Source organism: Cynocephalus volans, chromosome 9 (assembly GCF_027409185.1).
Source record: "Cynocephalus volans isolate mCynVol1 chromosome 9, mCynVol1.pri, whole genome shotgun sequence".
Classification (NCBI taxonomy): domain Eukaryota; kingdom Metazoa; phylum Chordata; class Mammalia; order Dermoptera; family Cynocephalidae; genus Cynocephalus; species Cynocephalus volans.
The window spans coordinates 80,146,369-80,171,693 of record NC_084468.1 but is presented as its reverse complement, the minus strand read 5'-3'; the positions used below and the strand labels follow the sequence as shown (position 1 = coordinate 80,171,693).

The window sequence follows — 25,325 nt, the reverse complement described above, 5'->3', positions numbered from 1 at the left end:
GTTGTTTATGCACATATATTTAATCTTCATTAGTAGTTTAAAGCTCTTTGAAAATACAGAGTGCTTCTGTTTCTTCTTTGTTATTCATTAACTTTACTTCAGTGTCTTATACTGAAATACTGAACACTGTTAAACAGATGAGGGAATCGGGGACCTAATAATGCTGGTCGTGCTTTGTAAGACTGTTCTTACTCTTCCTCCTGCTTTGCTGCCTAGTATTTGGACCTGCGCTGTTCATTAGCACCTATTAACCATGGGTCTATGAAATAAAAGAAAAAATGCAAACAGTCCTTTTATAACTTGTTAGTTTCTCATCATTACTCTGGATAATGCAAAGTTACCAGGTAAGAGAAAATCTTGGCTGTGCAATTTATTCACCAATAACGTGTAGCTTTTTTCCCCTGGTTACTTAATGAGGAGTCTCGTTTTCACAATAAATCACTCCTATAAAGAATGGGATAAAGGAAAGATAAAAGGAAAGTTTTCCCCATAGAAAATGGAATAAAATATTCAAGAATATGTGAACAACTGATTGATCAGTTTCCTTAATTACAGTAGAGGCTTTAAGAGACATTTTAAACATGTCACTGGAGAATTAATGTTCATAAAGTTCATTCCATTTGCCATATTGTTTAAAGTAAAACTAGCCATGTTTCCTAAAAGAGCAGCCATTCAACTATGCAGTGGGGTGGCTATTTGGAGCTCAGTCCTGTTTCTGGTCAGACTTAGTGGCTTTCTGAAGGGATGCTGCCACTCAGCATCTGTAACATCAAGTCAACCTTTGCTGCACTGATTGTTAAAATATCCATGGACATAAACATTTCAGCTTGTAAAAGACAGAAGGTGAGGGTCTGTGTGAGGCATTGTAAGTTTTGTAATATGATGCATGCGTTAAGTCTGAATGATGCACTCCAAAAAATAATACATCCTCATTAGATTGAACAGGTCATCAAACCACTAAGAGTCATTTGACATCAGTTAGATGATGATTATCTGTTAAAACACCAATAGAAAACAATGGCGACTCAAAATAACACAATTTGAGAAGTGCTTCTTTTTCAAGAAGAGATGAATTACACAGGTATGGGAAGTGATGTGCATCAGAAAAAGGAGTGAAAGTACAAGTATACAGAGCTGCTAGCATTGAAGTGGTAACCAGTCCTAGGCTCAAAGGATAGAGAGCAAAGAAACCGCTGAAGTTCAGGAGAGAGTGATGTACACCATGTTTCTCTGAGAAAAAAAAAACATCACCTTTGCTTGAGGTACACAGCCAACCTAGGATGACCGCACACAGAAGACAGAAAATAAACACCTTGGCCTTTCTCCTCCCACCCACTGATATATACCCGGAACTCTCAATTAGCTGACTTAAACAGACACCTGTGTTCTAGGCATTAATCTAAAGTTTTAGGGTGTGACAAGGTACCTACCCCACCTGTATCTCAGTTTGCTCATCTGTAAAATGGTAATGAGAATAGTAACTACTTTATAACTCATAAGACAGAATACCATTAGGTGAAAAAATAAAGCACTTTTAACAGTTCGTGGGATATAGTAAGTTATAAATAAATTAATGTTACTTCTCATTGTTGCCTTTTCAAATGAAATTCTTTTGTTAAAGTGCACAGCAAATTGCAAATATAAAAGCCATGAAATAAGGTTTCATCCTAGAACTCAATATCAATATATCTCTATGCATTACTCTGTATTAAAAAACCAGAAAAACTGAGTAAAATTCTTCTTTTTTCTATAAATGTTTTATTTTGCTTCTTTTTCCTGGGAAGAACACTTACATGAAATGCAAAAATGTTTCCATAACCATATACAAAATCAGAGTTACAGAAAGGTGAATTTAAAATCAAAAATGAAACCAATGTTTGCAAACACTAAAACCTACTGAACAAATAAATATAACACAATAAGAACAGGATTTAAGAGCAGATAGAACGAGGCTGGTATATCATCATCTTATTCTTTGACCGGTAACAATGTGTCCTTTTTTCTTTTTTTTTTTATTCTTTCATTACTTTTTCTCACTGATTCCTCTACACCTTGCTCAGTTTTAATAATACGAATGAGTACATTGGACCATCTCAAGTTATTTTGTTTGACTTTACATATAAATGTAAATTCAAAAGTAAAAAAACAGTATTTTTGAATACTCAAAATAATACTATTAAAAATATTCTCTGTACTAGGATTACTCCTTACTTTGATTTGTGTAACAGCTTCCCCTTCCCCATCCCCAAAATACATTCTGAAAAGAGATACTTAGTTTCCACTTTGGAATATATTTCTCATATATAATAGACATTTTAAGTATTTCATATTAGAAAATATAGTTTAAGCCAATCTTACCATCATATTACACTAGTCTATCAAAGACCAAAAAGCAAATGTGTTTTGAAATGAGGCATGAATTCCTGAGAAAATAGCATAGTATCATGTGTTATTGAAGAATAGTACTGCAAATTCAAAGAAACCAATGACCAAGTTTTTAGAGTTAATATTTACCCACATATAGTTGTAATGAAAATGTGCAAAGCATAAAAAGATAACCTTTTAAACAATCATGTCAGAAATGAACTCAAATACCAAAGATGATGCATCTCTCAAAGCACAAAGCTTTCCTTGAATTCATTTCTATATTCAACCTTCACATATATCACTCTTCTATAACATTACGCCTCTCTATAACTGAATTGCATTTAGTTATGACTCAGTGCCTTATTTACTTCACTGATTGTATTAAGCCTACACAAATCATCAGAAAGCTTAGATTTGGTCTCCACAGGCTTTCTCTACTTCCAAGAAATGGTAACAAGGTGTCTTAAATCCTTTCAACCCTAAGTATACATGTTGCAACATCACTATTATTTGACAAATAAATTACACTACAAATATAATTCTCATCTTCTTGTGCTGACTAGCAGAAGTAGCCCAGGAAAATAAATAGATAAATAAATAAAGGCATTTTGTTCTCTAACATTTTTACAACCACAGCTTCAGTATCTTGATAAGGAAAGATTCATCCAGGCAAAAATGTGACACTGACTAGATAGATAATAAGGTTAGACTCAGAGGTATCGGTGAAAACCACCAACACTAGTAGTAGAGGATGTTTGGGAAGGAAACATAAGAAAGAGTTGGAAATTTACTGATAGACACATGCAATGGTGCTAAACCACTATGTAGCCCACTATTATTAAGATGCATTTAATTAGCAGAGGAACTCACTTACTATAATTATAACCCCATATGATCACTACGCAACAATCATATAATTATAGTAACCTCATGAAGTACATATTTATCCCCATTTTACGTATAAACTAATAGAGGCTCAGAGACAGGTATGCTCAAGGACCCACAGTTAATAAGAGATAAAGTAGAATTCATATATGATGGTGGGTATCTAATTCGATGGCTCATCAACTTAATTTCTATGTTTTTCCATGGAAGGTAAATGTCATCAAATTTAAGAATTATATACTAAACCAAATGTAGACATTCTAAGTGTTTACAGTATAATAAGGAGAGTCAAGCATTAAAAGGGGGCTGAATAAAGAGTATAAGAAGAACATTATAATGAGAGGGCAAAAGGAAGGGTCAGGTGCACATTTAGTTCAGGACCTACCACAAGATAACAGAATAAAGGTCAAGTTAACCACTGTAAGACTACAGGCCAGCACAGCATTATGCAGGGTAATTAGCTCAAGGCTAAATGCTTATAGGCACCCAAAAAGTACTTGCTGATTCACTCTCTTTTTTTCCCCCAGAATATTCAATTTTCTATGGGCTTGTGTGTTCCTTTTAAAAGTGAGTGTTTCACTGATAATTCTTTTGAAAAATTACAAGATAACAAAATGTTGCATAAGTACTAAAAGACTATGCATACTGTGACTCCCATAAACCTAACAGTCCTTGCCAAGAGCATGCAGAAATAGCTGTTAAATGTTAAAATAAAAAGGCAGGTTACTCTCTGTTCTCAAACTAAGCAAGTACAATGAATCGTGTGAAACTTGAGTATCAATAATACTGATAATAGTTTGACAATTCTAAATAGAGTAAATTCATCTTCAGTTTGTCAATATGAACGTAAACTATTTTTTATGACTACAATAGACTCTCATTACAACTGCAGAGGGTAGGTAAATGTGGTATTTAATCTAATAAACTACATATTCAGTTTTTTTAAGACATAAAGGTGATTCTTTTAATGAGTTAGAATCATAAAAGACCCATTAAAACCTGAATTACATTATCATACCATAATCATGCACTTTATCTACAGAGGCAGAAAGAGAATAGAAGAAAATGGTGTGCTATTATTACAAGAAAAAGAATTGGTAGGAGAACGAACACTTCAGTGACAACAAAATACATATCTTTACTTCATTTAAACACAGCTTTCATAGAAAGCTGCTAAAGACTCCTAAACAAAACAAGATCCAGAGCAGCACGTTTTTCTAAAATATGTTTTATGAGGCAACCTAAGAGTATACAATTGTAGATAGTGAAGTAAAAATAAAAAGTCCCTGAAGCAGAAAGCCTATAAATTATGATATAGAGGTCTACGAGGATCTGAATTTCAATCTGTTGTAAGAATAACAATCTATCTAACAGTATTAGAGATCTATTGCTTTAAGAGTGTGGTATTGAATGAGGTAAGGGAAAGGCTTACTAATACAGGAGTATAACAATAAATCACAGGAAAAAACAGAAAGATTAAACTATGCAATTTGTATATTCATTAATATTTTGTTAAAAAGTGAAGTAATGCATTTCTTTAAAAAAGAAATTACCTCTCTTTTCTGAAAAGTAAATTTTTAAATAGGTAGAAAATCATGTTCCTTTCTAATATTAACACAATTAAAAGCCCAAGTTTTAGGTGGAAGGTGATGGTATAATGTCTTTTCATGTTTTAAAAATCCACAGCCTTTCTCAAGTACATTTTTACACTTCCTGCAATCATACACTGTGCCCTTTATTTCTTTTGTTATCTCCAATTGTAGCTGTCCCAATCTTGTAATATTGCTAGGCATCTAATAAGTACTTGGTGTCTTAGTCCACCTCTGTGGCTTGTAACAAAATACCTGGAATTAAATGATTGTCATAAAATGAAATTGATTGCAGTTTCAGAGGCTGGGAAATCCAAAGTCCAGAGGTCACATCTGGTGAAGGCCTTGGTAGTGACACTAATACAGGGGTCTCATATGGCAAAATGGCAGCAGAGAGAGAGAGAGAAATTCTCTCTTCCTTTAAAGTCCTTAGAACCATGCTCCTGACCACCATTTTTAATCCATTCCTTACTGCACAGTCCTACAATCCAATCACTTCTTCAAGGCTCCACCTTTCAATTACAATAATAGGATTTCCCACAGTTTTAGTCCGTTTTGTGTTGCTATAACAGAATTACCTGAGACTGGAAGAGGAGAGGTTTATTAGGCTTTCAGTTCTGGGACAGCTGCATCTGGCGTGGGCCTCAGACTGCTACTTATGGTAGAAAGCAGCAGGCAGCCAACAGGTACAAGCAGATCACATGGCGAGAGGAAGCAAGAGAGAGAGAGAGAAGGGGCCAGGGTCTTTTTAAGCAACAAGGTCTCGCAGGAACTAATAGAGTGAGAACTCGCTCATTACTCCCCCCTTCCCCAGGGAGAGCATTAATCCATTCATGAGGGATCCGCCCCCATGACTCAATCAGTTTCCAACACTGCCACATTGGAAATCAAATTTCCACATGAGTTTTGGAGGGGACAACACATCCAAACTCCATCACCCACCCTCTTAACAGTCACAGACACAATGGGGGTTAAGTTTCTAATACATAAAACTTGAGGGACACAATTCCAGCTTCAAAGAGTTTTGGGAAGACATAATTAAAACCACTACACTTGTATAGATTGATTTGACTAGTACTCTCAAAATCAGATTCCAAATATACATTATTTTATTCTCTTCTTCTGAAAGTTAAATATATTATTGTGGTTCTTTTCTTTCTTTCCTTTCTTTCCTTCCTTCCTTCCTTCCTTCCTTCTTTCTTTCTTTGTTGTGGATACTAGAGATGGGGGGGATGGAGAGAGGGGGGTTAGGGATTGATAGGTTGGATGGAGAGCATGCGGAAATATTATGATGCGTAGTGATGAATATGCTAATAATAATAATAATAAATTCTTCCACAAAAAAGGAGACATTGCTTTATTTTAACCATTTTTCAAATAAAATGTTACATATAAACAAAAAAATCAAATATACATTATTTTAATTCCTCCTAATGGCAATTCTTTAATGGCAAGAATTGTGTGAGATGTTTAAAAGAATGCATGTTGGTGTTGAGATATAGAATTCTTTATATTTTAATACTACATTGAGGATGGATACTAAAGATCATGTGTTAGGCAGATTCTAATTCCTGACCTTATGGGCGAGTCTGTAGAATGTGGCAGGCAGGGAGAAAAGTGATACAGGATTTAGCAGGAGGATGTCGGGGAAATGACCCATCTAAATATCCCAGATTTGTAGGAAAATAGTTGGCCCAGTTGCTGAATAAATATTCAGTATCCTTCCTGATGTACAAGTATTTGAAGATGGCTGTTTAACTGAATGATTTATTTCTTGCATGACTTCACATATATAGATGGGCAAGAGCTACACAGAGCATTGGGGCTAGACACTGGCTTTCAAAGCACAACTGTTTCCCACCACTTTGATGTGGGAAAGGAAGGAGGAATGAAAAGAATGGATAAATGAATAAATGAATGAGAGTGTAGAATTTTACCTATATGATCTTCTCATTTTGCTTCTCAGCACCTAGAGACACCAATTCTCAAGTTTAGTTTACTGTCAAGCAATTCAGAAAACAAGATGGAGTTCGAATTATCGAAATTGATCCAGGAAAACAATCTGATGAGGCACACACACTGCAGTCCTATTCTAGGAAAGTTGCAGAATCCAATCTAAGCAGTTTGGAATTAGCAGATTTTTATCACAGTAAAAATGTCCTTTCAAGAAGTGAGGAATATAAATTATGAGACTAAGCCCTGGAATAAAGTATCAAATAGTGTGGCCACACAAATCGCTGTTTTACATTTACATCTGCTTTGAACCAGACTATTCAGATTTAGCAACTGGCACCAGGAATATTCACCATGGATGGTGGTGTGTTCTGGAGAAGAGCTTTTTCCTAGTTAGATTTCCATACACTCTTTCTGGATCTGCTATTCTCCACTCATCCCATTTACACACATGAAATGGATATGTGCATACTTTAGATATAATTATAAAGAAAGGGGATTATCATAAACCAAAAAGGAAAGAAGTTTCATTGTTCTACAAGCATTCTTCATATACTTATAATTAATTTATTATGGAAGATACATGAAACAAACCCAACAAATTGTCACTGTATTAAAGTGAAATGTCTACTACTCTGTGGGAGCCATCGGTACTCACGCTGAAGTATGCTAAGGAGTAAGTTTAAGGGAGCCCACACTGAAACTTGGAAGACGAGCAATCTTAACTATGATAGCTTTCTATGTTATAAATGGCTTCTATTACATGTTCATATTTCCAACATTACAATAGCATAACTATAATGATTACCATTCATGCACTTTTCAATAACAGTTTGATTCTCTCAATCATACTTTGAAATATTCATTCCAATTTTCACATTTTAAAAGCACTGGACATTTCTCATAACCTGGTAATGTTAATTATAACTGCATTGTTTATAATGGTTTGTGACAGAGCAGAAAGAAAAATAATTATGATAGTAGCTACTCTTTCAAATAGAAGCATCTGTGACTCTATAAAGTGTTATTGTATAAACAATCAGTTATAATTATATCATTTAATCTTTTGTTCCTCCTTAGAATGCAAAAAAAAAGGTGATTTAAGACCCTCTTTATAATAGATTTTAACAGTATTGCAGTAAAGATGTAATCATAGAAAATTTAACATTTTTATGGCATAATTTAGGTTTTCTTTTAAATTACTTCCTCAAAACATTTAAGAAAATAGTACTTCTAAAGTGTTTCTTGTTCTCTTTTAATTTTATATTTCTCCTTATTATTTTAAACCAATATATTACAAAAAGAGCTCTAGGAAGGAACTTTTAGTTCTAAAACTAACCAAAATCCTTGGTGTAATTCTTACCTTATATTCACTATGCATCTCATTTTCAGGTATTTTTTTTTAATAAAAAATTATTATTCCATTATTTCAAAATGTTTTAGCTGAATTTTGCCCTTAAATATAAATGAATGATGCTTTACATCATTCCCAATACATCCAATCAATGTAAGAATTATAAATGGATTCATATTTCTGTATTCACCTTCCAATATGAACTTTTTTTACAAATACACTACCCTTACTTTTCTTGTAAATTCCCGTTTTTCACGGCCATAGTAGGTCGGTCTCAGCCAAGAGCTAACAATATAAACAACTGCTACTGTTTTAGTAGAGACAGCAGTGTCTTTCACACCAGACATTTGCACATCTATGTTATTTCCAGTACGTAGGTGCCACAGAGGAAACAATGTACAAGAGAGGAATAAAAAGAGAACTCTAGCAATAGCTACTGTGTCAGGTCAATTTAACCAGCACAGAGCCATATCTGGATTCTTGTGATAGTAATGAGTTATTGGGGTTATGCTGAATGGTTGAATGAGGTAGCAGAACAAAGGACAGGTACCATAGATTTTTTTTTATTTATTTTAAAGTCAGCCACAGAAAGGCTAGGAGGAAATTTCAGCAACGTGAAGCTTTCTCTAAAATACATAAATAAATAACGATCATTTCTATAAGGTTCTATATTTAGAAATGTGTTCTAAAGAGTCGTGAAACTATAGAGATGAAAGTGACCTTGAATATACATAATCTATGTCCTGATTTCTTCATTGTTTTACAGATGAGGAAAACAGGCTGAGAGACCAGGACTCATTCATATAATGCAAGCAGTGTTTATCATCTAGATTGGAATATCCCTACTATTCCATGACATAAACATAAATACTATATATCAAATACATATCCAAGCATATAAATCTGCTACCTTTTTAATTCCCTACAGTATTTACTGAAGTTCTAGAATACATTGTATTATTTCATGTATGTGTGTGTGCATATGTGTGTGTATACCAATGTCCTAGAATACATTATCTCATATGTATGTGTGCACATGCACATACACACATATATATTCAGCAGATGTAACAAGAAAAATATTAAACCAGTGGTCTGAAGGTCTTGACTTAGTTCATTTTCTGCTATGCACGTGCCTCATGACCTTAGCAGAATTTAGGAGAATTACTTAATTTCTCTAGGTTTCAATTACTTCATCAATATAGTGAAAAATACTCAATTAGATTTATATTATTTTCCACCCCTATAATTCTTTAGATTTTTGAAAATAGAGCATATAATTCTTTCCCTTTAAATGACTTCTTGAGGGAGAAAGCTGCATATCAGCTACCAAAACAGTATACCAAAAAGAAAATTAAAAAATCACGAAAAAACCCTTCTGAGTTAATTCTTTGCCATTGGTTAACATTCCACAACTCAGTAGACAAAAGATGAATAATGGCATATCAACAAATATATTCAAAAGAAAGGAAAAATAATTATTTGAAAATAGGTAGTTTATTTCCAAATTACTTTTGTAAAAACAGATTTTTTTTTCTATTTTTCATTTATTTAAAAGGTCTGAGATTGAAGTTACCAGATAATGAGAAAAATGATCAAATACAGTCATTGATTTCCAGAGAATAAAATGTTAACCTTGTGTTAATCTCTTTTTAGAAACTCACCTTAAAAAGCATTATTAATTACCATCCAAAAAATATACTGCAGCCAAAGCTACTAAAGACGATTTTAATAACCCCAATACTCTTTATTACTGTGTATGGGTATAGGCTGTTTGTCATTTATCCTTTCTCCTATTAAGTATTGACAGTATAAAGGTAAATTAAACAGAAATTTAAATTTCTAAAAAAGAAATATCAGCTCCTCAATGTGGCTGGCTGGAGAAAATTCTAACAAGATAATAAACTGAGGATTTCAGACTATTAATTTTGATTCATCTGCCCTTTGATTGATCCTTAATCTTCTCGTTCACCACTTCTATTATCACCAAATATCTATGTGCTTGATGATGCTATTTGTTCAATGACAAAACTTTCAAGTTTGAGTAAAGAAAAAAATAGATAAATGATATATAGAGAGAGAAATAAAATCCATGAATTTTCTACAACTCATTAGGAGTGCTTATGTGTAAACAATCAGTTATATCAACCTTTTATTCCTCCTTAGATTGTAAAAAAATAAATAATAAAATAAGGTGATTTAAAACCCTTTGTATTATAGATTTTAATACTATTGCAGTAAAATTGTGATCATAGAAAAATTGGACATTTTTGATGGCATAATTAAGGTTTTCTTTTAAATCACTTCCTCAAAACATTTAAGAAAATAGTACTTCTGAATCATTTCTTATTCTCTTTCAAATGAATATTTTCCCTTATTTTTTAAACCAATATGTTACAAAAATAGCTCTTAGAAAGAATTATTTTTACTTCTAAAATTAACTGAAATTCTTCTGGATATTGAATGAGGAAACAAATTATCTCCAGAGCTTCCTGGAACTTATTTCAGGTTCATTACCCAGAGCAAACCAACAAAATAGCTGGTCCAGAACATCCTGTTAGTATCGGAAATCATCAGACAACGTGTCAAGCTCTTTCTCCTTTCCTGACAAATATCTAGTGGTCTCTATCTGAGAAACTTATTTCCTCTCTCAATTTGCTTTCCAGTGCCACAAATTTTTTCAAGTCACTATAGGTCTTTTGAGAGATTTTTTTTTTTCCCAGAATATAGCTGGCAGCAGAATGGTTACACAAAGCAATATGTTAAAAAAAAAAAAAAAAAAGTAATATTTAAAAAATTTTCTTCACTTTTCAAATCATGGTCTCTAAAAAAGGTAAGGGGGACATATTTATTCTGACTTCCATAATTTCCTTCCATCCAGCGTGTTGTCTTCACTTCCTTATCTCCTACTGCTTTTTTAGTCAAAGTGAATTTTCAAAAAGCATGGGTATTTTAGCATGTCTTGGAAGTTAATTCATAATTATTGATATGTAGTTAGATGATATTCATAAAAATAAATAGGTCCTCATTTTTTTTTTTTGCTCTCATTTTGGTTATTAAAACTAAGAGCTGAGTAAGACAAATCATGCAGATTTCTCAAAAATGAGTAACATATGCTTTCTAGTAATTTTTTTCTTAATTATGGGGTAACATCTTCAAATTCTACTTTATTATTTTGCAGATTCCCTTATGAATTCCGACATTAATTTAGTCAGATGTTAAATGTTTCCATAGAAAATATATCAACATACTCATTATTTAATGCCCCAAATTCCCAGGACATTTCTGATTTTAAAATGTAAATAACTAAGATGTTTATTTCAATTTGACTTTTTTATTGATGTTTACTTATTAAAAATTAAAATTCCATCATATTATTGCAAACATTATTCTTTGTAAAGACAGCTTTTACTTAAAATAGTTCTGTTAATTTCATAAAAATGTTCTTTCATTCCACCCAATTAATAAGAAGGAAAACCCTTTAAACCACCATCATCATATCCATTCTCTAACTGATCACGGTAAACATAAATAAGTTTCAACTATAGCCAGTGCTACTGATCAAAAATATATTCCAATAAAGGTTACTTGTATATCAAAAAGATGTAACAGTAGGTGAAAAGTAAATCTTTTTTAGACACTTATATTTATTCTCCTTAATCCTCTAATGTTTGTCTTTAAAAAATTTCCTGCCAAACCTTACTATATCTAATACAGTAACTACCTTTTCTTCCCCCAAATCTTATTTAAATTCTTAATGAAGCAAATACTTTTATTTGACTAAATTTATTTTCTATTCATTATTGTTAGTCTAAATATATTATCACAATAATATACAAAATAGATTCATGTCTCAGTCTGTTTAGACAAAACATCTTAGACAGGGTAATTTATAAACAACAGAAATTTAATGCTCACAGTGTTGGAGGCTAGGAAGTCCCAGATCAAGGCGACAGCACATTCGGTGTCTGGTGAGGGTTAGTTTTCTGCTTCATAGATAGTGCCTTCTTGCTGCATCTTCTAATGGCAGAAGGAGTGAACCAGCTACCTTGGGCCTAATTTGTAAGGGCACTAATCCCATGCCCTTGTTACTAAATCACCTTCTGAAGGCCGCACCTCTTAACACCACCACAAGGGGAATTAGGTTTCGACATATGAATTTGGGGGGAAATAAACATTCAGACCATAACAATTAGCAACAGTTTCATGAACAATTAGTGCTTTTCTGATCAAGGGGCTCAACCTTTAATTAAATTAATAGCATCAAACATAAAATCCCATTAGTCTAAGATCTTTCAGTCAAAACCTTCATTAATAGAAATAATTCCAGTGTAATAAAAATAATTTGTATTTGCATTACTTTGTACCAGTGAAAATTTTAATTCACTCAAGACTATTATATTGTCTTCCCAAGCTGTCCAAGAGAGAATAAAGGAAAGTAGTGCTTTAATATTTGGCACACTGCAGAGAGTAAAACTTTCATAGCCTGGGTCAGTATGTTAGGATCCCAGTATAAAATCTTTGATTTGTATGTAGTGTCTAAGGTTTTCCTTGTAGCAATACATTTGTCATAAGTACACCTGAAATGTCATTGCGAGTTGTAACAACACTCTAGGTGGCATTATCTCAGAGAACTTCGAAGTGAAAATTCTGATAGAAAGTCTTATTTTTAAGGAATGTTTCATTTTACTTAAAATCATAAAAATGTTACAAATATTTCTGTTCACTTTCCTATTATACTTCAATTGAAACAATAACTTTTACACTTTGCCCTTTCCAAAGTGGAATACATGATTAACATCTACAAAACAGCACCCTTGAAGGAAAACAATGTCCAATTAGCTGCGAAGATACAAAAATATTTTCCATGTTTAATCGCTTTTTACAAATCTAATTTCATTGCCATTTGAACTAAATCAAAAAACAAAGAAAATAAATAGTGGACTGCTGATGGACCTTACCTTCTTGAACTGCTTGAAAAGGGTTGTTGCCATCAACAAATGTCACTGAAAATGTGATTTTCTCGGTCTGTAAGATCTCCTCATTCTGGTTGAGGTCACCAACTGCTGTGCGAAATACCTCATCATCTTTTTTGGCAGATTCATCAAAAATTGCCCCTAGAAAGAAGTAAGTGTTGCCATTAAACAATAACATAAATATTCTTCCATGTCCTCTGGAAATATGCCAAAGAGACTTATGTCTTTGAAAAACGTATACTTTCATTTAAAGCATGCACTATATTTATTACTGAAACAAATTGAACTGAAAGCAGAGTGACAGTTGAGCAGGAATACAGTCACTTCTTCCAAATGGAAATGATGAATAGTACATCAAAGTGTCATGGCAGGGACAGCTTGGGGAAGGCAATATAATAGGTACAAGTAGCTTTTGCAGGACAAGTGGGTAATGCACTGGATGTTTTATATCATGAGATATTTAAGAATTTATGGTTTGAAGAATTTTTTTCTGAATAATAGGAGATAAAATCAGGAAACTTTCTGAGGTCCTGTTCACAGAGTATATAGGAATCACCCCCCCCCCCTTTTTGAACATGAGTTGTATTGCCTTTTATACTAGTAAACTCAATGACACCTATAGAAAATTTAGAGACACACAAATTTCTGGTCAGAGGGAATGGAGAATTATTTCCTGAAGAACTAACATAAGTCCTGGTGGATAATTATGGCATTTTCATCGATCTGTAATACAGATGATAGTAAGAACTGTGGTTAACTTTTATTGAGTGGTTTGCAGCAACATACTGGTTAAACACACCAGTTCTAGAAGCAAACTGTCTCATTTCACATCCTGACTGTGGCACTTCTTAACTATATTACCTTGAGCTAGGTACTCAAATTCTAAAACTCACATCATTATTGGTAAAGTCTAGTAATAAAAATATCTATATGTAAGGATTATTATGTGTATTAAATGATATCTATGAAAAATGTAAGTAAATTATGGTATCTAAATAGTAAGTTCTCAGTAAACGTTAGCATTTTCTTAAAAAAAAAAAACTGTAATTCACAACATGGATGAACATGGAAAACATTATGCTAAATTAAATGAGCTAGACACAGAAACAGAAATATTGCATGATCTCACTTTCATAAGGAGTCTAAAAAGTTGAACTCATAGAAGCAGAGACTACAACAGTGGTTACTAGGGTCAAGGAGGGGGAGGAAGTGAGGAGATGTAGGTCAAAAGGTACAAACTTGCAGTAATAGAAGATAAATAAATTTACAGATTTAATGTCCAGCATGAGGACTATGGTTAATAATATTGTGTACTGAAAAATTGTTTTTGCTCCAAATCACTATTGCATACTGCCTTCCAGGATTGTACCTACAAGGAATACAAAATTTTTATTGGGATTCCAACTTCATTGCATATCTGGGGGTCTTTTTCCCATATGGCCATGAATAGTTTATTTACATTATTCTGACTCTTTCAGTTCTAAGCAGGCACACACTTAAAATTGTTTACCTAATAATTATAAACATTTGGGCCAATATATTTTTGTCTTTTTGGATGAACTGAATGAAATACCTCCTAACAAAAAAAGACATACATCTCAGGGCAAATAATATGATAAAGGAATAACTATATATACCTATCTACATACATACCTATGTACATACATAATATATGTTTTTGACTATTATATTCATTTTATTGTGTGATTATAAAAATAAAATTGTGTATATGAAAACAATGTCTTTTTACATGTATAAATACAATACAGTACTAAGCACACACATATGTAAAGAGATAAAGACAGACTATGCATGCATACACAAATATATATAAACTAAATATATATATATATATATGTAGTTTACACACACACTCTTACATATAGAAGCAGATGCTTTACATCCACCAATTTTGTTCATTTTATACATTTGTGACTGAAGCCTTAAGCTTTCCAGGGAAATACAGACCAGGATATTAAACGTATATTATTCAAGTCAATGCATGATAAAGCAAGTGTGAAACTCTGTTAGGGTCACAAGTGTGGCAGGTTACTCAACCTCTCCACCCTGGTCTTTAATCTTTGCTAGGGAAGGCAGATTGTCTAACGGGCTTACTGTATGAACTTGGCTTTCTCTTATCATTGCTCTTTTGTATTTGCATGGGTAGTAATAATGCTTTGACCAGCTTTCTCAAATCTTTGCCTTCCATTTCCTATATATTTGAATATTTGTTTATGCCTGAGAGTATCAGACAAAAGGGAGAAGATTTTTTTTAATTGACAAAAAAATTGAGTACTTCTTATGTTATTATGTATTTATTAGCCAGAATATTAATATTTTATTAATATAATCAAATGTTTATAATAGACTTTAATTTTTACTTGTCATTTCTGAACCAGATCAAATTCTATTTTGAAACTAAGCTTTCGTAAAAATATTTAGACAATGAATGTTCGATTTATCTTGCTAATTTAAGCCACTTTCATGAAGATATTTTAATATGTGATCATTCTTGTGTGAATCTAGATTAAGCATTACACTGAAATTTATACTATCAGATTTGGATATACAAATTTCTTTAGCAATTTGTTAGGAAGTGTGATATAACTTTTCTATAAACAAAGCTGAAATAACCAATTCATTTTAAACCAGATAATCTAAACGTCTATTCACAAGGAAGTGATGTGTGTTTATGTAGAGATGATACAGCTTGTCATGTATTCCAAATGGGTCTTTCAAAAAAAGTTTCTAAACAAACTTGTTTTATAGCAGGTGATCCTATTGACTTTTGCTGAGTATTGGTAATACATTTTTAATGGAAACGTTTTACTATTACCTGGCAGAACACTTAATATTGCTTTACCTACTAAACCAGCCTTAATAAATGGCAGAAACCTGCAGAAATAATAACAAATTAGTCAATTCTGTGCTGAATTAAGATATACTGAAAGAAAATACACAAGAAAGCAGTTCATCTTTCTGCAAACAGCAAGGAAATACACAGAAGGAACAGTTTATCTTACTGCAAACAGCCTAATGAAAGAACAGGAAATCTTAACCAATATTTCAAATACGTTATTTATTTACTTTTTTCTTGAGCTATAAAATCTCATCTTAAATTTAGTTTTGTACCAAAGGAATGCATGCAACATTTTGTATTAAACACAAGAATTCTGAAAACAACCTGGTGAATTCCACATGAAGAATTTTGGGAAAGGAAATGCTTTCTCATTTCATACACTTCCAATAGTCATAGCAATGTAATTTCTTTACTCTTTGTATTAATATATATGTATTACTCGTCTAATCCAATATCAAATGTCTTGGATTTATTTTTTTAACTATGTAGTTCCTTAAATGCAACATTTACAACTATATTGCTAACATGATGACACAGCACAGTTTCTAGTTCTTTTCCAGGTATTTTTATTAACATGTTTTCATGGTAGATTTTGTTTTATAAACTTGAAGTGAAAAGCAGATTAGACTTGTCAAGATGAAATCATTCTCTCACCCCTTATACACACACACACACACACACACACACACACACACACACACCACACACACACACCCACACCCACACACACACACACACAGTGTTTAATCAACAGATTATACTCTATATACACTTCCCATTGCCCAAACTGAAGAGAATAATCAAGCAATAATGCAGAAAATTAAATATTCCTACTAAACCAATTTATAATTAATCATTTCCATTACCACGGGTTCACATTCTGCCCCTTCCATAGGAAGGGAGAAAGGCTTTATCCAGTCCTCATACAAAAATAATGACATACAGGTGGATATACATATATGTTTTTAAATGCAAGCTGTATCCTGTTTACTTATCTTTATATCTTAAAATGAACATTAATTCTATGGGTTTGTACCATTTTTTTATGTAATTAATAGGCCAACTGGCAAAACATATGAACAAATACAAAATTTGGGCAAGGTCTACAAGAACATAATTGGGAAAATAATTATAGCTTATAGTAATATTAAAACCATGTTTTAATTTTTAATTGTTGTGAGATATCATGTGTAAAAGTATCAATGCAGCTATTCCCATTGGAAACTGATATATTATTGTACAATTCAAATTTTTAAAAGTTACAGCTTACTGACAAACTACAGCACTTCTGTTTTTTAAAAAAAGAATTATGTTTTAGAAAAGATAAAGAAAGATTCCCACAATATGAATATTTACTTGCCAATTATTCTTTATGATGATTAATCCAAATTTCTTCTGAACACATGATAGATATACACTTGGTGTGTTTATAATAGATCTTTTGTGTATAAAATAAGTCAAGACTTTAGACCATAAACCATTACACACAAATTCACTTTGCAAATTTGTCTTCTGATAAATACAACATTTATAAGGTCACTAGCCTGACCAACTCAGTAATTCTCATAGCATCCTAAGATTTTCCTCCTTCATGTCTTTATGGTGTCGCATCCACCATGAATGTATGATTTGTCTCATTAGCAAAATATAATTTCCTGGGCCACTGTAAACATTTTTATACTTAGACTGTCTATAAGGGAGTCTGTATATACTAGATGCTCAAAAGCATTAATTGATTAAAACTTTTCTTATATTAAGTTAGACATAATCTTATAAAATAGGATACCTAAATTCAGATATGGGAATAAATGTAAATTACAACTAAACCTAAATTAAAACAAAAGTAGATTTGCAAATGTACTTGCATGTGAATTTATTAGCACAGGCATTATCATGACTCCAGAAGACCCAAGTTATTTAGCAAGGTATTAATCATACACTTGTATTTTTAGCTTGAATATTTAAATTCTTTTTTGTCTTACACATAAAAGAGGCAAGTGGATAAAACATCGTTTAACTGATAAGATAGCTGAGAAAAAATAAGTCTTCATCTAGTCCAGAATTTCCTCTAAAAATATTAAGAAAGATTTTAGTACATCTTTAAGATGTTTTTTCACATTATTAGAATACATATATATATATGTATATATCATTTTATGTAACTAACACACCAAATAACTTTTTAAATGAATTATTCCTAAAATTGAAAACAAGCATGTATCAACATTTTTACATTACTCTGCACAATTTACTCATAAAACGATATCATCTAGAAAGACACATGAAACAATTGCCCAAAAAATGTTTGGTCAGATTTAACAGCTGTAAATAAAATAAAAGATAGTTATTCTTCTTTTTGTCTCATGGCTCAATCCCTTTACTCATTTAATTTTGCCTAATATATATATAATGCATTTATATATATATATATATATATAAATGCATTATATTCAGTAATCTTAAAAAGAAATAAACTTAATTTAAAGGTAGTGAAGGTCCTACATGCAATGAATCTTTAATTTTCTTTGAAGCAACAGAGTTGATTCTTTTGCTCTCTCTTCTCTCTGTGTGTGTGTGTACTTCCTCTTCATTTTTTCTTTTTTTTTCCAGGTACACATGTGTCCACCCATTTATCTATCGATCCCAATCAACATTCCCTCAACATAGAGAAAACCACCAAAGCCAAGCTAATTTGTTCCTTCACAAATAATTAGATGGTAGACAATTGAAATTTTTTACATGTTGAATCTAGACCACACAAGAATTAAGATGCTTTGATAAGATAATTGAAATAGACAATCAGGTGATTTCCACAAACTTACAGCTGAAAAAAGTTTCAGGGATGGTATACACAAACCTTCTCATTTTTCAGAAATAGCAAAAAGCTTTTAAGTGATTTGTCCCAAATTACACAGCCAAAAGTTACAAAAGGTTGAGTAGATTAGGTTTTCTGGTTTCAAGTTTGGAGCTATTACTTCCATATTGTGCTTTTTTTCATTTCAAGCAGTTTCTTTATGGAGAATACACACACACACACACACACATAAATACATAATGTCATGCATATGTGAATATATATATGTAACTGGTACTACTCTGGTGATTAGCATATAAAACTCATTTATTGTAAGCAATAAAGTATTTAAATTGATGAATCATAGTAAAAACCTGAGCATAAGACTATTTTTAGATAACATTTACTTCCTTTGCCTTAGAAACTTCAATAATTTTAATGCAGAAGGTTAAAATAAAGAAAAAAGCACAGCTTTCTGCCTTGCAGCAATTTATTGGTCACAGTAGAATTTATAATGCTGCAGAGCCATTCAGAATTGTTAAATCATCATATACCCTTACTGTTTTAGATGCTACTATTCACAAGTGGGGTTTTTATTTAATTCTAACAATGCACTGTGCATACATACACATTAGTCGCACTGTGTGCAGGTAGATACCCAAATTAAGAGATGTATAACATTTTTTCATCTACACATGGTATTCCCACTACTGCCAGTGAAAATTATGCATTCATTTCAAAAGGAGGGAAAATAATCAAAGACATTATAAATATTGTACAAATCAGATTTCCCCTTTATTTCACCCCCTACTTATATTACTGTCAGTTCACAGAAAAAGAAGGTTGAACATGTTCAATACTACTAGACAGTAGGAAAATTCAGCAGTATCATGACCAAATGAGATTAGCATTTTCTATACCTGTTAGAATCTTTACTTAAGCATGCATACTAGGTACTATTTCAGTGGGATGGCATGATGGTGAAGGTAAAGGCACGGTGTGTACATATGAGAATGTGTATGTATATACACAGACACATGCACATGTACATACATTTATAATAAATATATTTGTTTATGCACGTTTATATACATATATAATACTCTGTGCAAGTAACATCAGTTACATTGAGATAGCCTCCACAAATTAATTATAACAAATGCTCTCAGCAGTCCCTTCTGATTCAACAGAAAATTTCTTAATACTGGATATTCTGTACTAATATCCTCACAGGCATGAAACAGGGCTTTCAAAACTCTCTTCCCTTTCATCAAGAGGTAAATTTTCCTCAGTTTGCCTTATCTAACCCTTCACAAGTACCCTGAATACATAAGTAAACCAAAATGATAATTCTAACAGTTGGAAAGTAGGTGCTGGATAGATACCAAATTCATGACAGTTAGCAAATATTCTGAAATTGAGACAACTGTACTCTGTTGTGTTTCACTACAGTTTATAATAATTGAGTTAATAACAATAGTAATTAACATTTATTAATACTAAGCACTGTACTAAGCCATTCCCAGGCATTATTTCATGTAGTTTGAAATGAAGGAAATGAAGCTTTTAGGAAAATGAAGCTCAGATTAAGTAACTTTCCCAAGGCCCAAGCAAGTAACGATTGCTGCAGAATTCACAGCTCTTAGTTTCTAAGCAAATCTCCTAAAAAACTAAAAGCTTAGCATCCAGCAATAAATTCATTATCACAAACTTCCATATAACCAAATAATATGTATATTTTTATTTCCATAATTATTGCAATGAAATTATATCTTTACATTAAAATTCTCAAATAGATTTTAATCTTACTTCTGTCTGATAAAATTTTATTAACTAGGCCTAGTTTTAAAAAGTTTCTAACTAGTTTTTTTGTGTACTTTTTTTGTAGGTACACTATTTACCATGATGATTTAACTAACACTATATTTAACTAGAAGCTAGCAGTTTAACTCAAATGTTTACATATTTTTTAAAACTTTATGTTTATATCTGCTTTCTGAGTATCTTATATACACAAATAATTAAATTGATATCAATTTCTAAACCTTTGGTTAAATAACAATTATTGCAGTTACTTTAGAATAATGTTGACTTCCAATAACATATGCACTATGGTATATTCTTCTTTTTTTTTTGACCTGTAAGGGGTTCGCAACCCTTGGTGTGCTCTGCACCACACTCAGCCAGTGAGTGCACCGGCCATCCCTATATAGGATCCGAACTCGTGGCCTTGGCACTACCAGCGCTGCACTCTCCCGACTGAGCCACGGGGCCAACCCACTATGGTATATTCTTAAATAAAGGATTCAAAACAAATCTTTAGCCTATCAATTTTTAAAGAGTTTTTTTTTTTTTTTTGCTTTAGTAACTAATGTTCCTAATAGAGTGACAGTGACATAGTGATCGATTTTATATATTAAAGGCCTTTAATAATTTACTTAGGTCTGTAATATTTAAATTGTGACTGGGTACAGAAACTAACTGATTCATTATCTTCCCATGTCTAGCGCTTAGTTAGCACTTTATTCTCAGAGTTCAATGTACATTATAATATTAACTCCTGCTCCACCCACTATAATTATCTCATTTATAGGCAAGTATCATTCCTGTTTTAAAAATAGATAATAATCAAGTTTAAAAAGGATATTGCCAAGACCATAGAAGAAAGTCGTTATGACATAGTGTAGAAAGCTCTAACTGGAAGGATAAAACTCCATGCAGATATCTAAAACAATTATGCATATACTTAAAGGTATATTGTAATGTGTAGTTAGCTCATGTCAAAAATAAACAGTTTTTAATATGGCAGACATCTTTAAATTCTGCTTTCCTCAATATATTATGATAAAGTAACTTAAAAATGAGAACGGCAAATCATGGACCAAGAAGCAAAATTTTCAATGACTGCAGAGATTTCAGGGGAGGGTGTTTATGTTTAAATGTGAGATTCTATCACAGTGTGAAGTAAGACAAATTCATAAAGAAATTCTTTATTCTAACACAAGGCCTTTTTCTCAGCCCTACTTTCCAGTAACACCTGAATTCACATTTCATTTAGAATTCCTGTACGGTTCTCCAGAAACCCAAAACACATTTGAACTGATGATACTGTCCCCTGAAATGTTTGACTTTGCTGTATGTTTTCCAGCAGTCTGCGGGAGAAAAGGAAATGCAGGCTGCTCGAGGAACAGATAAGCTGAATCCTCCAGGAGGAAGATAATAGGAGGCTAATCTTTAAAATAATCATTTCATGCTGGAACACAGATCCTCTCAGAATAGTTTATGCATGTTTATATAAGTTTGGTGTATATACATATTAAAGATCGGTTCATCTATTAACTGTTTGCAATTTTTTAAAGAGTACTAGATATTGAAAGTTCAATAATCTGGATTTTTCTTGTATAAAATGTGGTAGCCTTTAACTCTTTATATTCTTTTTCATCTTTTCTTACTGAATCTGTGAGGAAATCTAGAGATTTGTATCCTCTGTTGCAGTCCCTTTCTCTATATCATACATCTAAACGAAGCAATATCCCATGGCTACAAACTTAACTGCCATGACAAGAGCAAAAAGAACTGGTTTGAGAAAAGACACTTTAAAAACTGCACAGCAATTTAAATACTTCCCAAACTGACATGATGCCTTAAAAAAAAAGAAAAAGAAAAGAAAAGAAAAAAGGCAGCTATTTGAAAAAATTTGAAAAGTATGTTCACCAAGAAGAGTTGCAGATATTCCTATACATAAAACAGGTCTAACATTTTTTCTCCTGCAACAATTCACTTTATCTTTTTAGTACTACCAGCAAGTGTGTGAACTTCTATACAGTACTGTAAGTAAAATCATATGTCAAAGGTATATCTGTATAAAAAAATAGTGTGAATGCTATCCTCTTCGAAGACTCAAACACAGTTTGAATGCAAACAATGTAATTTAGGTTGTCTTCTATGTAGTAAAAATTCTAATTTCATGCTTAAAACAAAAATTTACTCTGTTTCAAGATGAAAAATCATTTTACCCATCTTAATTGGCTTAATTAGATAAGTAGCTTGAAGTAGCTTGAAATTACACACTTTAGAACTTCTGTAAAATATTGTTTCATTTATGTGGAATATTTCCCATAGGAAAAAGGTATCCTTCTGATATAAATATCAAACTTCATGGTTTCATTAATTCCAAACCCTCGTGTAATTTTTTTCTTCTTCTGTATTACATAACTATATTTAACAAGCAGAATGAAGATTTTATAAATATCTACTGAATTTATTTTCTAACATGTCCTATTTTGTGCTAACTGTTTCATACACTGAGTAAGGAGCTATGTTAGGGAGCAGCATACAAGTACTGCTAGTGGGCTGTCCTGCAAAAATATTTCATAGGCAATGAGAAAACTGTGGTTCTATTATAACTGTAGACTAGACAACTGTAAATAAGACATAAGTCTCCTTAGGAGGATGGCAAGTTTTTTAGGCATTTATTAGCTGCCTAATTGCAAGTGGTTGCAAAATGGACCCAATTTCTCAAGATCTGTCTCATAGTCACAGTCTTTGACTATATGTAAGTCCAACACTTAAGGAAAATCAACTTCTAAATAATATTTTTAGTAATAACTTGCCAGACAATAAATTTTATGAAAATGGCAAGAGCGGTATATGCTTGCGACTGTAAGTTTTATTGTTATTAAGAAAAGAGCAACAATATCTTTCAAACTTTGAAATTCCTGTGAGGTAGCTTTCTTTATCCTCATTTTACAGATGTGGAGACTGAGAATCAGAAAAGTTAATTGAATTACCCAATCATATATTTAGAAAGTATATGCGATAGAACTTATATCTGGAACTTTCTGGGCTCAAAATCTAAAGTTTTATCCTCTATAAACAGCTTCTATGTTAAAAGCTTCATCTTTTCCTAAGACACAATATTCTGCTTTTAGAATAACGTGCTAAAAAAGAGAGACAAACAATGAAAGCCTTCAAACGGTGTCCTTAATTCATTTCCTTGGACATTTCGACCTAATGACATGGTTATGTCCTTCTTTCTTTTGAAGAAAAATTTTTAAAAAATAGCAGCTGGAAAAAACTAATAACTTAAATGAGTAGTGGGACATTTTAGAAGAGATAACAGAGAATACACTATAGCCTTTTATCAACTTCTGGAAAAATTATGCAAAAAGTAAAAATACGTCCAAGTAAGGATCTTATTTATGGCAATTGATATAAAGCAATTAATCACAGAGCTCAAGTTAAAAAAAAAAAGTCAAATGTTGGAAAATATTCTAATTCATTGCTGATGCGTGAACACTGTCACTGATGTATATGAAGAAAACATAAGTGGATTCCTAGAGATCTTCTACTGTTATTGCATGTCTTAAGTATTGAGGCTAAAATTCAAAAACTATTTTTTTTCCAGTAAAAAAGTAAACAAATTTCCCTTCCTTTAACATGAGATATAAAAAAATTGACAAAATATTTCTATCTGTGAATTCTGGTTTGTTGGTATTCAGTAAATATCTATTATGTTGATCTCTACATACTTTTCAGTGTTTTAAAAAATTGTTCATGATTTAATGATGAAGTAATTTAAAATTACTTTCTTGATCCAGAGTTTGAACAAAATGCATATAATGTATATCAAAATCATTATTGTAAGCATTCAAATATCCACGTACTTTTGAAAAAAGATGTCACCCTGTATGTAAAAATATGATTTTCCTTATTCCCTCTGCTTTATTAAGGAGTCAGTTCTCCAAGCTTCAGGCAACCAGACCTGAATGGCTGTATCTTTTTTATGATCTCATTTTAAATTAAAATTAAGGAACTAAGTTTCAAAAGGTTCAGTAATTCATCCAAAAACTCCACTTGGTGCTTGGCAAAACTTCATTTAAGAAAAACTGTGAGATTCTCAATGAGATTTTGAGGTCATCTAATTTCACCATGATTCTCACCTCTGGCATCTTTGGTTACTGCCTAAAATGTATGTCTCTTTAACCAGTCATCACCTGTTCATTTTCTCTCTCTTTTTTTCTTTGGACTAATGCCTACTATACCTTTACACAATGTCCATTGTTTTCTACTCTGCCCAGTTCATTCCATGGTAATCACATTCCATTAATTTTTCAATGCTTTATGAATGCTCCTGGCTTTGAACAAATCCTAGATTTCTCTAGAGGACCCTGCTCTGCCTGCAAGTCTTTTCAATTGGAGATTTATTTTCTCACACACCAGGCCCTGCTACAACCAGAAATGGGGTATTAATATTTCTTAGCCCTTTAAAACAATTCTAAACTATAATTCCTCTATCATGGAATAATTTCTCTTCTGAAACCCTTGCCATTTGGCTATTTTACTCTCTAATCCTTCTCATCATTCTCACTGACCACCTCCTGGCCAGTCAACCAAATTTATTTAATAAATTGGAACTGGTTTAAAATGGTTCTGTCTGTCCCAAGTCTTGCCATTACCATGGGTGATACAGTTGATATGTAGATATTGATGATCTATCTGTCATATTAATAACTGAGTCTTGGCTTTTTTTTACTATCTCCACTAA

The 25,325-nt window shown here is 32.2% G+C and overlaps 1 protein-coding gene across 2 annotated transcripts in view; it reads right to left on the bottom strand.

Annotated features, from left to right (window-relative positions):
- GRID2 (glutamate ionotropic receptor delta type subunit 2) overlaps window positions 1-25,325 on the bottom strand; it is a 1,394,934-nt gene that overhangs the window by 1,109,728 nt on the left and 259,881 nt on the right. For both annotated transcript variants that reach the window (XM_063108375.1, XM_063108376.1), the window contains exon 2: window positions 13,110-13,265. In XM_063108375.1, the coding sequence (XP_062964445.1) occupies window positions 13,110-13,265 (156 nt within the window). The remainder of the gene's footprint in view (window positions 1-13,109; window positions 13,266-25,325) is intronic.